General features: G+C 38.8%; 1 protein-coding gene and 1 long non-coding RNA gene across 13 annotated transcripts in view; both read left to right on the top strand.

Annotated features, from left to right (window-relative positions):
* LOC118403213 (intersectin-1-like) overlaps positions 1-6,718 on the top strand; it is a 90,166-nt gene extending 83,448 nt beyond the window's left edge. For 11 of the 12 annotated variants that reach the window (XM_035801798.1, XM_035801799.1, XM_035801807.1 and 8 more), the window contains 5 exons: positions 812-912; positions 3,435-3,486; positions 3,978-4,038; positions 4,205-4,281; positions 4,899-6,718. In XM_035801798.1, the coding sequence (XP_035657691.1) occupies positions 812-912; positions 3,435-3,486; positions 3,978-4,038; positions 4,205-4,281; positions 4,899-4,997 (390 nt within the window). In that variant the 3' untranslated portion in view covers positions 4,998-6,718. Of the gene's footprint in view, positions 1-811; positions 913-1,011; positions 1,104-3,434; positions 3,487-3,977; positions 4,039-4,204; positions 4,282-4,898 lie in introns of all 12 variants that reach the window. The other variant, XM_035801801.1, reaches the window with a different exon arrangement.
* Positions 6,719-8,646: 1,928 nt separating this feature from the next.
* LOC118403228 lies at positions 8,647-11,958 on the top strand. The gene is made up of 3 exons (XR_004829624.1): positions 8,647-8,821; positions 9,977-10,098; positions 10,532-11,958. It is a non-coding gene; the product is annotated as an uncharacterized LOC118403228 (long non-coding RNA).
* The last annotated feature ends 1,070 nt before the right edge of the window (positions 11,959-13,028 follow it).

Below are 13,028 nucleotides of genomic sequence, written 5' to 3'. Positions count from 1 at the left end.
TCTGTCAATTTTAGACCAGAAAAGAATTTTTTCACATTTTGAAGGAAACTGCTCAAAAAAACTTTCAAGGATGTATTTGCTATAAAATGAAAAAGAAAAAGATATAGTATGTGATAAGCTGTAATGTTACAGTTCATGTATGACTAATTTTTATCAGTTGCAATACCTTATTGACATTTTGACTGCCTTCTCTTACATGGCTGATATGTCTTCATTTTCATTCATATTTCAATGTCAATAACAGTAACGTTTTTGCTTAACTTACTAATTTATGCATCATGAATTTGTTTATTAAAGAAGGATTTCTCACCATTACGATTTTCCCACTGGAACAGGTCCGATGTACAAGAGTTCGATTGTTGCATTTTTCACCCAAGTATGATATGTCAATGCTATTGCCTTGTTTAATATTTGAACAATAGATTTGGAGGCGTATCATAAAAATGAAACTTCTATCAATACTTATATTTTTTATTGACTTTATTTGAGCCTAATAATAGGAAAAGATATGCAAGCTACAACATCCCTGTTTCAGGTGACCTGTGTAGCCTTTTACATGTGAATGCCCCTTTTCTGAGCTGAAGACAAAAGGGTGGACGCCATTTGAAGGTCTTCTCAGCAAGAAACTGTTACAGTCGTTTTTATCAGTCTTAATATTCTTCTGTCTCAATTAAAAGACATTCATCATACATATTCAAATTGATTGATACATTTTCTGAACTAGCATAACGTTACTAACACACTAAAATACTGTTAGCCATAAAAATTGCTTTCCAAAACAAAATTGACCTTGCAATGGAATCTTCCCTAGCAACCGGAGGAACAAAAAACCAAGTATCCGTTCCCCGTCCTGAATCTCGCCGTATCGCTCCACGATTGGCCGGGCAGGAGTGAGAAGGACCTGACTCTCAGGTAAGGGCTGGTACGCGGGCCCCCCCACCCGCCACCGCCGCTCCCCACTGCACCGCTTCGCGCTTTTCACCTTTGACCCTTTTGTTGCCCCTCCTCCAGCCTCCAAAGGGAAGAACCCCTTTCCCACTTCTGAAGCTAGCTGTAGCCTTACACAAGTATGAACCCACACGACAGGAAGATCTCATGTTGAGGTGAGACGCACAACAGTGACTGGAAGGGTGGGCACATTGTGACATTCAGAAATATCATTTCGTAAAATAAGAATATCTAATTATTACAGTAGTCAACAAAATGTGCATTATGACATAGTTCAAAAGCATCCAATTGAGAAAAAGGTCAATTAAGATGACATTGTGACAATCAATAAACTCATGACAACTTAAAAGATAACAGTGTGACACTAACCAAACAATCAAATTGACATTTAGTGAAAAATATAACATTTTGGCTCTGTGACAAGTGAAAATATTACTTTAGTCAATAAAGATTACTTTGTACAATTAGTCAGAAAATCAAATTGTAACAATAGCCAACAAAAGCGATATTGTGATATCAGTAAAAAAGATCACATCATGACATTGGTATAGTGTTGTCTATAGGAAATAATCTAAAGGACATGGTCTAGGGTTACTATATAATTTGTTGTGGCTGTTGATATTGTTATTTACCTTAACAAGTAATATAAAAAAACTTCTAAAGATACGAAGCATTATATGGTTTAATCTATGTGCCTTCTAGTTTTCAAATCAAAAAAGCACTTTCAAAAAAATATGTTGGGTATGTCACAAATGTGTCCACCCTGCAAGGTAGCTTTGAAACTGCTTCATACTCTTGAATGTGTTTCTCTTTGACACTCAGCAACAGATTGCACCGCTGGAAACAAATAAGATTGTGGCTATCTGTAGCTGTGCTTTCAAGGATTTCTGAGGGTTTACAGTCAGACAGCCATGCTGCATTAGTCTCTCCAGCATATTCACTACCAAAAGTTAATTTAAAATTGTTATTTTTCGTGCTCTTATAAACGAAAAATTCTCTTAAAATTATAGTTAGGTGATTGTTTTCTAACAGCATTTTCTTGGTGAAAGATGGCTATTCTTCTTTAAATTCTGATATTTTCTTAGATATTACAAAAATGATCTTCTTAGGCAAGAAAAACAAGAAACTTTGACTTGAATGTCTAGGAATCATTGAGAGTGAACATCGTGTTGAGAAATGATTTCTTAAGTTAGGAAAATTTAGAAAATGCTCCCTTAATTCGATAAGTTCTATTGGGAGAATCTTGTTCTGGAAATACTTAGCATAAGAAAATTTGTCAACAAGTTATGAAAAACGAGAAAAATGAGAAAAACAAGACAAAAATTTAAATCAGGAAATAATAGAAATAAAATCATGTGACTGAGCTCGAGTGCAAAGAAAAAGACACATACGATTATGCAGTAGTTTCCTAGCTACTTTTGAACAGAGCTGTCAGTGGTGTGTTGTGGAAAGTGTTGTGCTGTGGACAGTGAGGTACTATTATTATATAGAACATTTGCCAATCTATGGTTATGCCTGCTCTCTGACCAACAAACCATGGAATTATTATACCTGGAGAGAAAATATATAATTCCCACCAGTTGAACATAGTTTGTTATGAGGGTCTGCATGCCTGCAGTACTTTACACTAAATTCAGAAGATTACTGCAAAATTACAGCAAAATCAACGAAGTTATGCAAAATCATCGTTTGCACCAAGATACCAGTTCATAACATGGTTGCTTACACCTTACGGAAAAGAGCATGTAGTGTGTGTACTCTGATATGTCTAATCCTGGTCCAGGCCTTTGTCATCTTTCCCTGTTGCATTTGTTACGGGCACCACATTGAGCAAATGCACTGCTTTGGCACTTACACTAACTGTAGTTTGGGCTAAGGTGACTGACATACATGTAGTATGGCATGTCCATCTACTTAATAATACTGCTGTTCAACAGTTGCCTTCAAGAGTCTGTTAAAAAATGTAACTGAAACCGTAAAATTGCCCAAATACATCTTTGTCCAGAGTATGTCAGAATCCCTATATCTGAGAAAAGGTATGTGTTGGATGGGAAAGTATGGGAATAAAAAGATGAAGGTGTTTGTTGTCACTTTGATATTGTAGAGATGTTAACCACATCCATCTTCAATACGGCTGCCCTAAATCAAAGGACACGTGAACTTTAACTAATGGGCACGTGGTCCCCCCGCCATTGGACACGTGGTCTTAGATTATGCATTGGGCACGTGATCTGAAACCATTGGGCACATGACCTGAAACCATGCGTTGGACACGTGATTTTAGGCCATTGAACACGTGACCTCATTTCATTATATACACGTGCTCTTGAACAACTCACTGGACACATAATTTCAATGTGCCTACACAAGTCTGGACCGTACCCTCTCCGTTCAGTGTAGCGTTTGGGTTGCAACCAGGATCCTATCGTAGATCTAGACACGTTATCAAAGCAGTAGCTCATCCTTTAGTCCCATTTTGCTTACAGACCTGGCGATCGAGTCCAGATCACGGACGATGTTGACACCACCTGGTGGAAGGTAAGGAAACTGCATGCAAGTGAAATGTTTGATTTAAGACAGAACATGTCACCACTCACTACAAAATAAAATATCAACACGAGACTCTTTAGTACCAGACAGCTGATACTTTTGACATTCATTAACTTACCGAAAACGGACGTCAGAAGTAGGTCAAAGGTGACTGGAAGTTGATACTGTCCCCCACCCTGGTTCTTTGCGCTTTAAAACAAAGCAGTATCGACAATATCTATTTCAAATATTGTTATTGTCCGATACATTCCTGATAATAGTGTGTCAAGAAGCTTCTACGACTGTCCAGTGTGATGAGTTACATCTATAAACACATGAAAATTTGGGTGCTTCTTTTCTACATTTCATATATGGCTACAACAGAAGTATCATGATCATGAAGAAACATTGTTCTTTTCAGTTCAGAGCAGACTCTGTGAAAAGAATATTCTTCGTACATGTACGTTCACGAAAAACAACAATATACTGTTCCATTTTAGGGTAAATGCAGCGGCAAAATTGGCTTCTTCCCCGCAAACTATGTCTTGAAAGTGGCACCAGGTAGGTAACCTACACAACCATTTTTCTTGTTTCTTCTTATGCAACGAAAAAATTCTTATGTACTGTATTTATGAACATTAACCTACAGAATGAATCATTTGATTAAGGGAAGAAAAAAATCAGATTCGAAGTAAGCCTTCTTACTAAAAGTCTCCCTCTAATTCAGGTGCCGAAGTGTTGCAGTGTACAGAAACGTTCGGAGGAAATCCTAAGTATGGCGAGATAGAAATGACAAAGGGGGATGTAAGTATGAATAGAAAATATTGCAATTTACTTTTCTTTCGCAATTTGTTTGTTCCAACCCATAGTTTAAGTGATTCTTTGATTTCGTCCTTTTTTTCCTTAAAGTTATTACGATTTTTATGTACATGTTTCAAAGTCATGGCATAGTCTTGTTTCGCCAATCTGGTTTTTATGACTTTATTTACCTTTGCGTTGTCAAGTTTTATTTAGGATTGCTTTAGGGTTGATTTAGGATTGTCACCAGAAGACGCGGTTGTCTGACAGTAGGTGCAATACGGGTATGTGTACAAGCAGTTTTATTTGAGACTTTTATGACTTTAAGTTCATTCAAGCAACGGCTTTTTTAAAAAACGACTATATTTCAAAACCCGTGCCCAGCCGGGCAGTTTGTATGGTCGACAAGATGTGACAGGGGCTTAACTCCCAACCGAGGTCTGAAAAACGTTGAAAGGCCATGGCCGGCTATGTGTAATGGGCTTAAAAGATCTGTCAAATTTCGGATGCTAAATGTAGCCAGTGGTCTCACATTGTTGCCCCCCCCCCCCCCATCTGACTTTTAACTTCTTCAATGTAACAGATTTTAGATGACTTACCTGATGACTAATGTGTCCCTACAGATTTGTGTCCAGCTGTCGGATGAAGGAAACGGCTGGTTCCAGGTGCAGACGGAAACCACCAAGGGTTCCTTCCCAGCCAAGTACCTACTGGCCATTTAGAAACACAACTCAACTTCCTCTTACAATCAACGCGTTTTAAGTTCATTTTCAACATACAAATATCGATAGAAGTGTTAGAGAAAAACCTCTGCTGCAAGTGATGGCGACCATCTACTTAATACTCACTTGAGACTGCTGCTTTTTTCGGACGACGAATATACGCGCTTGTAAAACACTGTTCAAGACGGCAAAGTTGGACGGATTTGTTGAGAACAAAGTTTTGTAGGAGGCACTGACTGTTGCAATATAAGTCTTCCTCTACACAGTAGCAAACATGAATGGATAAAATGGACATTTGTAAATGTTAAATTGTCGCGGTAACGTAAAGCAACAAAGCCTTCGCATCATGCACGAGAAACGTCACCTATGTTTTGATGTTCATAAAAGTGTTACAGTTTGACTTTTTTTACATTCTTTGGGATGACGATTTTCCAGGAAATGATTTTCCAGGGATTGAAGGCATCTTTGGGTTCTTGTCCAATTGCATCCGTTGGTATTATCCGCTGAGGTCATAGGGCTGGAGCCTTGGATATTACCTTCAGAGATCCATGGACTGTTTTCATCAGCGTCCATGGGCGCCGCCATGTTGGATTGTGACGTCATGTTGGCGCCATCTTCTTCCCAGTTTGGTTCTCCACCGAGAAGAGTAATATCATCACGTAAACTGTGGAACTCACTTCTAGTCTCAGTTTTCACTGCCATAACAAATGTGAACTTTTTGAAGACTGTAGTCAATAGGGCTCTCATAAATTTTGCTTAGGGTTACTTTACTTGCTATATCAACATATATATTTATTGGTACAGAGCTAATAATATGCGGATTGCAATGTACATGTAATTTTGATGCGGGATTGTGATGTGACGCATTCATTTTTGTTTCAGATTTTATGTTTATGATTTGTATTATTTGATGACATGTATGAAACCCTATTCATCTTCAATAATGGCAAAATTCTCTCTCTATGTATCTATGTATATCTGCAAATACTGAATTCTAGTTGAAAGTCTTTTCCAGAATTATAGACAACTAGAATTATGGATATTAATCATATATGTATGCCATTTTGTTTAAAGTTTTCTGGTTTTTATAAGTTCAATCATTCATTTTTAACGCATGTTCCATTTGAACGTTTATTCGATTTTGCTTTATCATACAAAATATTTATGTAACTTTTTGGGCATATACGGCCTGATGATTAGAAGCTTTGTAAGGTGTAGTACTCACTGTTATATTTCTTTATCCATCCTTAGTCCACCTTTTAGCGGATAACATATGTTGTGTGATAACAGTCACTGTTTGTTTTACATTATGTAAATTTTCGGCATAAATTATGTAAATTTTCGGAAATCTGGCAGAACTCAGACATTGGTTGCTTCCATTAGTTCACAGCTCCGAAAAAAATATAGAAACGACTAAATTACATCAGTCGGCATGTATTCTTGACGATTTTGACATAACTATAAGCGTATTGGCAAATCTAATAGTGTCAAAACTAAGGAGTTTGTGACACAGTGTGAGGTACTATGCGCAGCAAGGAAGAAAAATATAGATATTAAACTTTATCCGAAATTATCGACTAGAATTATCTGCTGCTTGTTTATGTGAATAATACAACATGATAGTGTGTGTCAGAAATGAGGGACTTCGAATATTTCAGGAGTCCGACTTTCGATATTTCAGGAATACGAGGGGATATTAAACTATGGCTATACTACCGTGACGTAAGCTTTGTCATTAGTAGATCTTAGTATACGTACGTAAATGATTCCTTCTGGTTGGTAAATATTAAATATAGTATTCTTGAAACATAAAAATAGTACTGACTTCCATCGTTCGGTCTACCACCATCATCAGCGTTAGAATGGCTGGATCTGCTTCTCGCTGCTACTTATAGCCGATGTAGGTGGCGCTGCAGCAGCGAGAATGTTGCCCCCAACGTGACTCAGTTTGTACATGTATTCCCCCTCATCTCTGTTCATGACCGGAGCTGACTTCCTGATCTACACTAGTACTGATACTGAACTGAGTCACGTTTGGGACGGCACCTCGCTGCTGCAGCGCCACCTACATCGGTTATAAGTAGCAGAGAAAAGCAGATCCAGCCATTCTAACCCTGATAAAGGTGTCTGATAGACACCGAAACGTTGGAAGTGAATTGGTTGTGTTTCAATAACATTACGTGGTATACGTAGTTTGAAACTTCAGAGATGCCGAAGCATTTGCACATATTTCATAAAACCCGTTCGGATTTTATGAAATAATAAATTACATGGCGAAAACGTACGGATTCTACCAAAAGTGCACGAATCGCTGTGCAAAAACGTACGAATGATATGGAATGCGCAACACTGCAACAGCGACACCTAGTGGAAGCTGTCAGTATTGCCATGAGAAGGGTGACAGACGGTCATGGAAACGTAGGCTCTTGTAAGTATGTGGTTGTGAATCAATAACGTTGTTACTCCGTCAAATTACAATGTATATACGATTTTCAAAATATCTATCATTTCGTTTTTATATAATGTTACATTGTCATTGATTTGCATTAATACACTGGGAATGGGTTATTTTTCACAGCACGAACAATTTCATACTTCTCGGTTTAACATACATTTTTCATAAAGTCATAACTGGAGGGTAATTCGTCGAAAAAATAAAACCGGCCCTTTTCTTTGGTTGTCTTGGTAGATTCCAAGGGACCGTTACATCCGTTTTTAATCAGTAAAGCTAAGGGCACGTACAACCCACCTTACGTGCCAAAACGTGGGCAATCTTTTGGGATCCGTAAGTGGTATTATAAGTACCGCCTCCGTTCGAACTAGTAGAGAATCCGACGGATTTTGGAGCACGTAGACACGCCGTAAAACTTTGCGTGCAGGAAAAACTTTGTGTGCCGTGCGTTGACGTACTCTCTCCCTGCTCTTGCCAGTCGTTCCCCACGTTTTCAGAAATACGTAGCGGACGTGGCCTCCCAAAGAAAACGTACGGACAAATTTCACGTACGGCGGGTTGTGCCCCTAGCTTAAAAGGTCGTACAGGGGAACCAATAGCCACTAAATCATGGATTATAAACAGTTCAAAGGGGCAAGCATAGCACACAGTAAAACTGATAAGTACTTGTACACGACTCACATGTACACGTTACCCATGCCATTGTTACCAGTTATACATCATTGGGGCATCGTGCATGACCACAAAATACTTCACTAAACAAAGTCTATTCATTTATGCTAGTTACGACGATAAACCTTCAACAAAACGTATAACAATGCACATATTAGAATTCTAATTTTTTTGCCAATCGGGATTTATTTAGTTCAATGGTGTAACAACTAGTGAATCATTTGTCTTGAATTTATTAAAGGCAAATTTTTATACCGTACAAAGAAATTAACGAAAGAGCCCCTCGTATAAAGTTGTGACGTAAGAATTCGAGTTTGAATTATGGTTGAGGGTCAGTCTAAAAAGTTTGGAGGGGGAAGGGCGATTTCATGGTAGCATATATTGCCTCTGCTGAGAAAGTATAGCTGTTTGGCTATATTTTGACACACAGCAAGTTTGTGACACGAATTTTGCTAAGGTTTTGGCGTGCAAACTTTTTGTTAACACTTCCCGACCCCTACGATGTAATGGTGTCACCCGTGTCAACAGTTTATTTGACGAACCTTGCTGTGTAATAAGGTTTTACGGGTGACGCCCAAATCGGAGTTAGAAAAACACTTAGGCAAGTCATATTAAGTCACGACTTCCTGCAAACCACATTCGATGTCGGTCTGAGACGAGATTTCATACTTCTTAGATTTGCGATGACAAAGAAGTAAAGGTAAGCGCTTTCCTCATATTTTTTCCACAACCTTATGTTTGTTATTTACCTATTTTGATGCTATTATTTCTTGGGTATATATTCGCTTGTATTGGGTTTTAGGGTGGGGAGTTTTCACGTAGATTCTGGCTTTAGTTGACGTGTTTAGGCGTTTTATATGGCTTTCTATTGATGTTTTTTTATCATTAAGTTTATGCCCTCCAGTCATAAAGAAAACAGCACAATAGAAAGTCCGATAAACGCCTAAAACACGCAACAACCGGAGCTCAACCTCTGCTTGGAGAGTACATAGACCTTAAGAGGCAAATATGTGGTTTTGGCGATAGAACATGGGAAGGCGTGCCTTTTTTCGTGCCGTACTTTCAGTAGTATACCACATGTACATAATGATAAACTGTATTGTTGACTCCTTAAAGTAGAAAACACGCATATTCTACATAATCTAACTTGCACATTAACTCATATTGAAGGCTGGGTGTTTGTAACTATGAGACGTTGTCGAACCAGTACTTTATTCTAACGCAGAGAAATTCTTCTATCTCTAAGACTCTAACCCATGTTACCTGCCCCCAGCTATAAGTCACTAATCTTTTGTAATCAACCAAGTGTCGTCTTTTATAGAAAATTAATCCATACAGGAAAAATTAAGCTATATTTTATGTTTCGTACGGCTTTATACACTCAAATCATGAAGAAAACAAAGAAAGTTACGGTGTTATATGTAACGTTACAGTTTGGTCACAAAGGGGTAAATATTTTGTCACTTTACACGCCCCAAACTCGTCAACATTTTCCCCCTCTCATTCAAATATGCCACCCTTATAAAGCTTAAACGCACACCTATGTTACCTAGCTACTAGTATAAAGTAGTATAAGCATAAAAACAAGCAAAAAGCTTATAAGAATTAGCTTAAAATTCAAATTCTTAATTTTTAGATAGATTGCACTGTAACAAGAAGTGACGCATACAATTTGAAAGATCGATTTGATGTGTTAGCCGAATATTGCAAAACGATGCAATGAAATAAGATTATCGGGTAAATTTTCAGCAGTGAAATGTCAGCCTGGATTAGTCAGTAAAGCTGTTACTACTGACATGCCAGTGTATTTTTCGTATGCAAATGAGTTGACAAAGTTCTTATCACTGGATTGTAGGTTATCCGAAGACCCCTCCGCTGTAAAGCCTCTCATTGGACAGCGCTAATTCGATTACTGGACCAAACCGCCACCTGCACATACATACGTAACTTCAACAAGTTGCAATGTCGACCGCACAGGTTTGTGTCTTCATGTTTTTGTTGATTTTACTTAACATTTTGTTGTCACTATGTTACAACAGAATTGTATTACAATGTACACCAATTGTTAATTAACGGATTGTGTCTTGAATGTTCATGCCCATGGGGCTAGTTGCAAGTGAACAAAATTGAATACTTACATACTAACATGAAGCGATTGAACGTGGGCTACTATAACAAGTGAATAATTTACAATCATAAGGCTCTAGCACAACCTATTTGGCATTTTCTTGTCGTGTTGACCGTCCCGAAGAAGAAACAACTATTTTTTTCTGAAATCAGGCGAAAATTAATCAGTGCTTGGTGTAATATTTACTTGTTCTGACCTAACTATAGTACAGTGCATGGTCTCTCATAAATGTAAAACGTGACTGGTTTTCCATATCCTAATTGTGTATAACTTCTCCCCTAGAGTCCAACAATATCTACCGCCTCGGAGTGGACATGGAAGGTTCACACTGACGGCACGGTTGGCCCAGCCGAGATCGCGGCTATCGTTTGTACAGGGTTCATACTTCTCTGCTTCCTGGTTACACTTCTCTTGGACATTCTTCAAACCAGGAAACAAACGCAAGTCAAGAAAGCCAGCGTGGTCGCGCCAGGGCCTGAGTGGTACCGTAACCGCTAAGAGACGTACTCACAACTTCAAACATTTATCATAGAAGCTTATCGACACGTCTTAGTACAATGCTAAACTTTCTTCAAACATCGGATCAAATTTTCAACGCGAGTTTACGTTCTGAAGAGATCTGTCATCGGTATTGATCCTGGAGAAGGCGACGGTGGTCGTTAAAAGTTTGATCCGTGTATACATTTGTGTTGAAATAAAGTTAACGTTTAACATTATATTGTACTATCAATTTTTGTATCCTACGATATTTAGCTGTATGAAAACGGAGTTATTGTAGTCAGTGAGTTTTTTTTATCCTGTTGTATGATCTCATTTGGGCAGGCTCCCAAGATGTGATACGGGACTAGTGGAATAGAATACTTGGAGAATTGGATATCTGCTTTGGCTCTGTTCCAATGTTGTAGATATGCAGGAATTGATGACTCATGGCTTCGCCCACATGTGTCTGAACGTTATAAATGTCCATACCCATTTAGAGCGTGTTTCATATGTTTCTCCATGCGAACTTTCTCCCGACTTGACCGAATACTAAGGACGTTACAAGAGGCATCGTTCTAGTTATGGGCATGGTTGTGAAACTACGTAATGTATCGATGGACAAACACTGTACACTATGGTCAGAAACGGCTCAAGAGTATAGATGCATAGAACGTTTCTTTTATATGGCAGACGAACTTGTATAGATTTTTACACAAAGAGATATTCCTACATGTGCATTCCACTCCAGAAAGAAGTGCAATTTCCAATAGGTAATGTATTAATGAATATATTAATCAGCCGACCTTACCATTGTCTCTTCACACACAAAGCAAACATTGTGAAGATTTTTTCTGTTCATTCAAAGCGGAAAGTTGAACTCAAACGGTAGTATATTACATGAGGCACAATCAATTTGTCCACCATAACATCCTTGTAAAACCGTTAGCTGTGTTTGCAGACCTAATTATAGCCCCAAACAATAGCGAGTGGATGTTACCTAGAATTTATGACGCGAAAGAATTGAGGGAAGTTTAGAAAGGGTTATTTCATTTCAAATTATGTTTGGAGTATGATTCGGGTATGCAATGCTAGGAGATGGAGTCAGTCCAAATAAGCTGCACGAAAATGACGGTTGATGATCGTTGTGACAGAAGTGTTACGATATTTAGTAGATTAGGTCTAGGTCATGTTGATTTGATTATATTGCTAATGTCCTCTGGGAACCCCAAAACTGATACGAGCGTGCGAAAAATAAAGTTTGGATAAGAAAAAGCTGCATTTCTGATGAAATCTAAGTGGTTAGGAAGGTTCAACAAATGACAAAACGTATCAAGGTTTATCAAGGTATACAGAACAATAGATTTTTATTTTTGTTCTTTCGCATTTTCTTCTTTGACCTTTTTTTTTTTTTCTAAATCATGTTCGTAGGGCCTGATGTTACCATCATGGTGATGAAGAGCGGCCCATAGCGATAACTGTAGCAGCATCTCTTCTCCCTAAGTCAGAAACATCAAGCTTAAGCAAGCTTGACTTCACTGACTCAATAGGCGAAGCAGGGGTTTACGAGGCTGCTCGGGAAATTCCCTACCCCATTTTGGCCGGAATGGTTTGATCCGCTACATCGCACCATCGCACATGTGGCGGGTTCTTTTACGTGCCCGGGGTGTGGCTCTCCCCAAACACGGGATCCTATCCGAGGGACGACTCGTTTTCACTTGAGTAAAGTGAGGAAAGTCGTGTAAAGTGCCTTTCCCAAGGGCACAAGACCGGCAACACGGCAGGCGGACTCGAACCGGCGACCTCTCGGTCACGGGCCGAATAATACACTACAACTGTGCTACGCGGCCCCACGCGGGACCTTGGAATTGACCTTGGCAGTCTATGACATATATTTGTTCATTTTGTAGATACTTTGCACGATGCAGTATGGTCTATTTTTTTTAATCGGCCGAAAATCGATGCACGTTTGGTGTCGTCCATATGATGAAGTAAGCATGGCCTTTACCAGTCATTCGCAATCCTATAAATATACAGTGTTGCAATGCACGTACATCAGAGCCGCCTAGCGGAATTTATCGGAACTTGAAGTTTAGACGTCGTTTTCCCTGAGATATTCCGATACCGGAAATCATGACGCCGTGACTAATTGTAACACAGAAAAATGGGCAAAATAACGCAGGTTTCAAACAACAGTGGAATTTTTCATCTGAGAAACGTTTAAAGGAAGTGACGTAATATAGGCACGTGAGGAATGGTAGGCCCTGAAGGAATCTCCGGGTAGACGTGACGTCCGCTTCCG

The sequence above is a fragment of the Branchiostoma floridae genome, chromosome 16 (assembly GCF_000003815.2).
Source record: "Branchiostoma floridae strain S238N-H82 chromosome 16, Bfl_VNyyK, whole genome shotgun sequence".
Classification (NCBI taxonomy): domain Eukaryota; kingdom Metazoa; phylum Chordata; class Leptocardii; order Amphioxiformes; family Branchiostomatidae; genus Branchiostoma; species Branchiostoma floridae.
The sequence above is the reverse complement of the archived record's forward strand: the minus strand, read 5'-3'. Positions and strand labels throughout refer to the sequence as shown.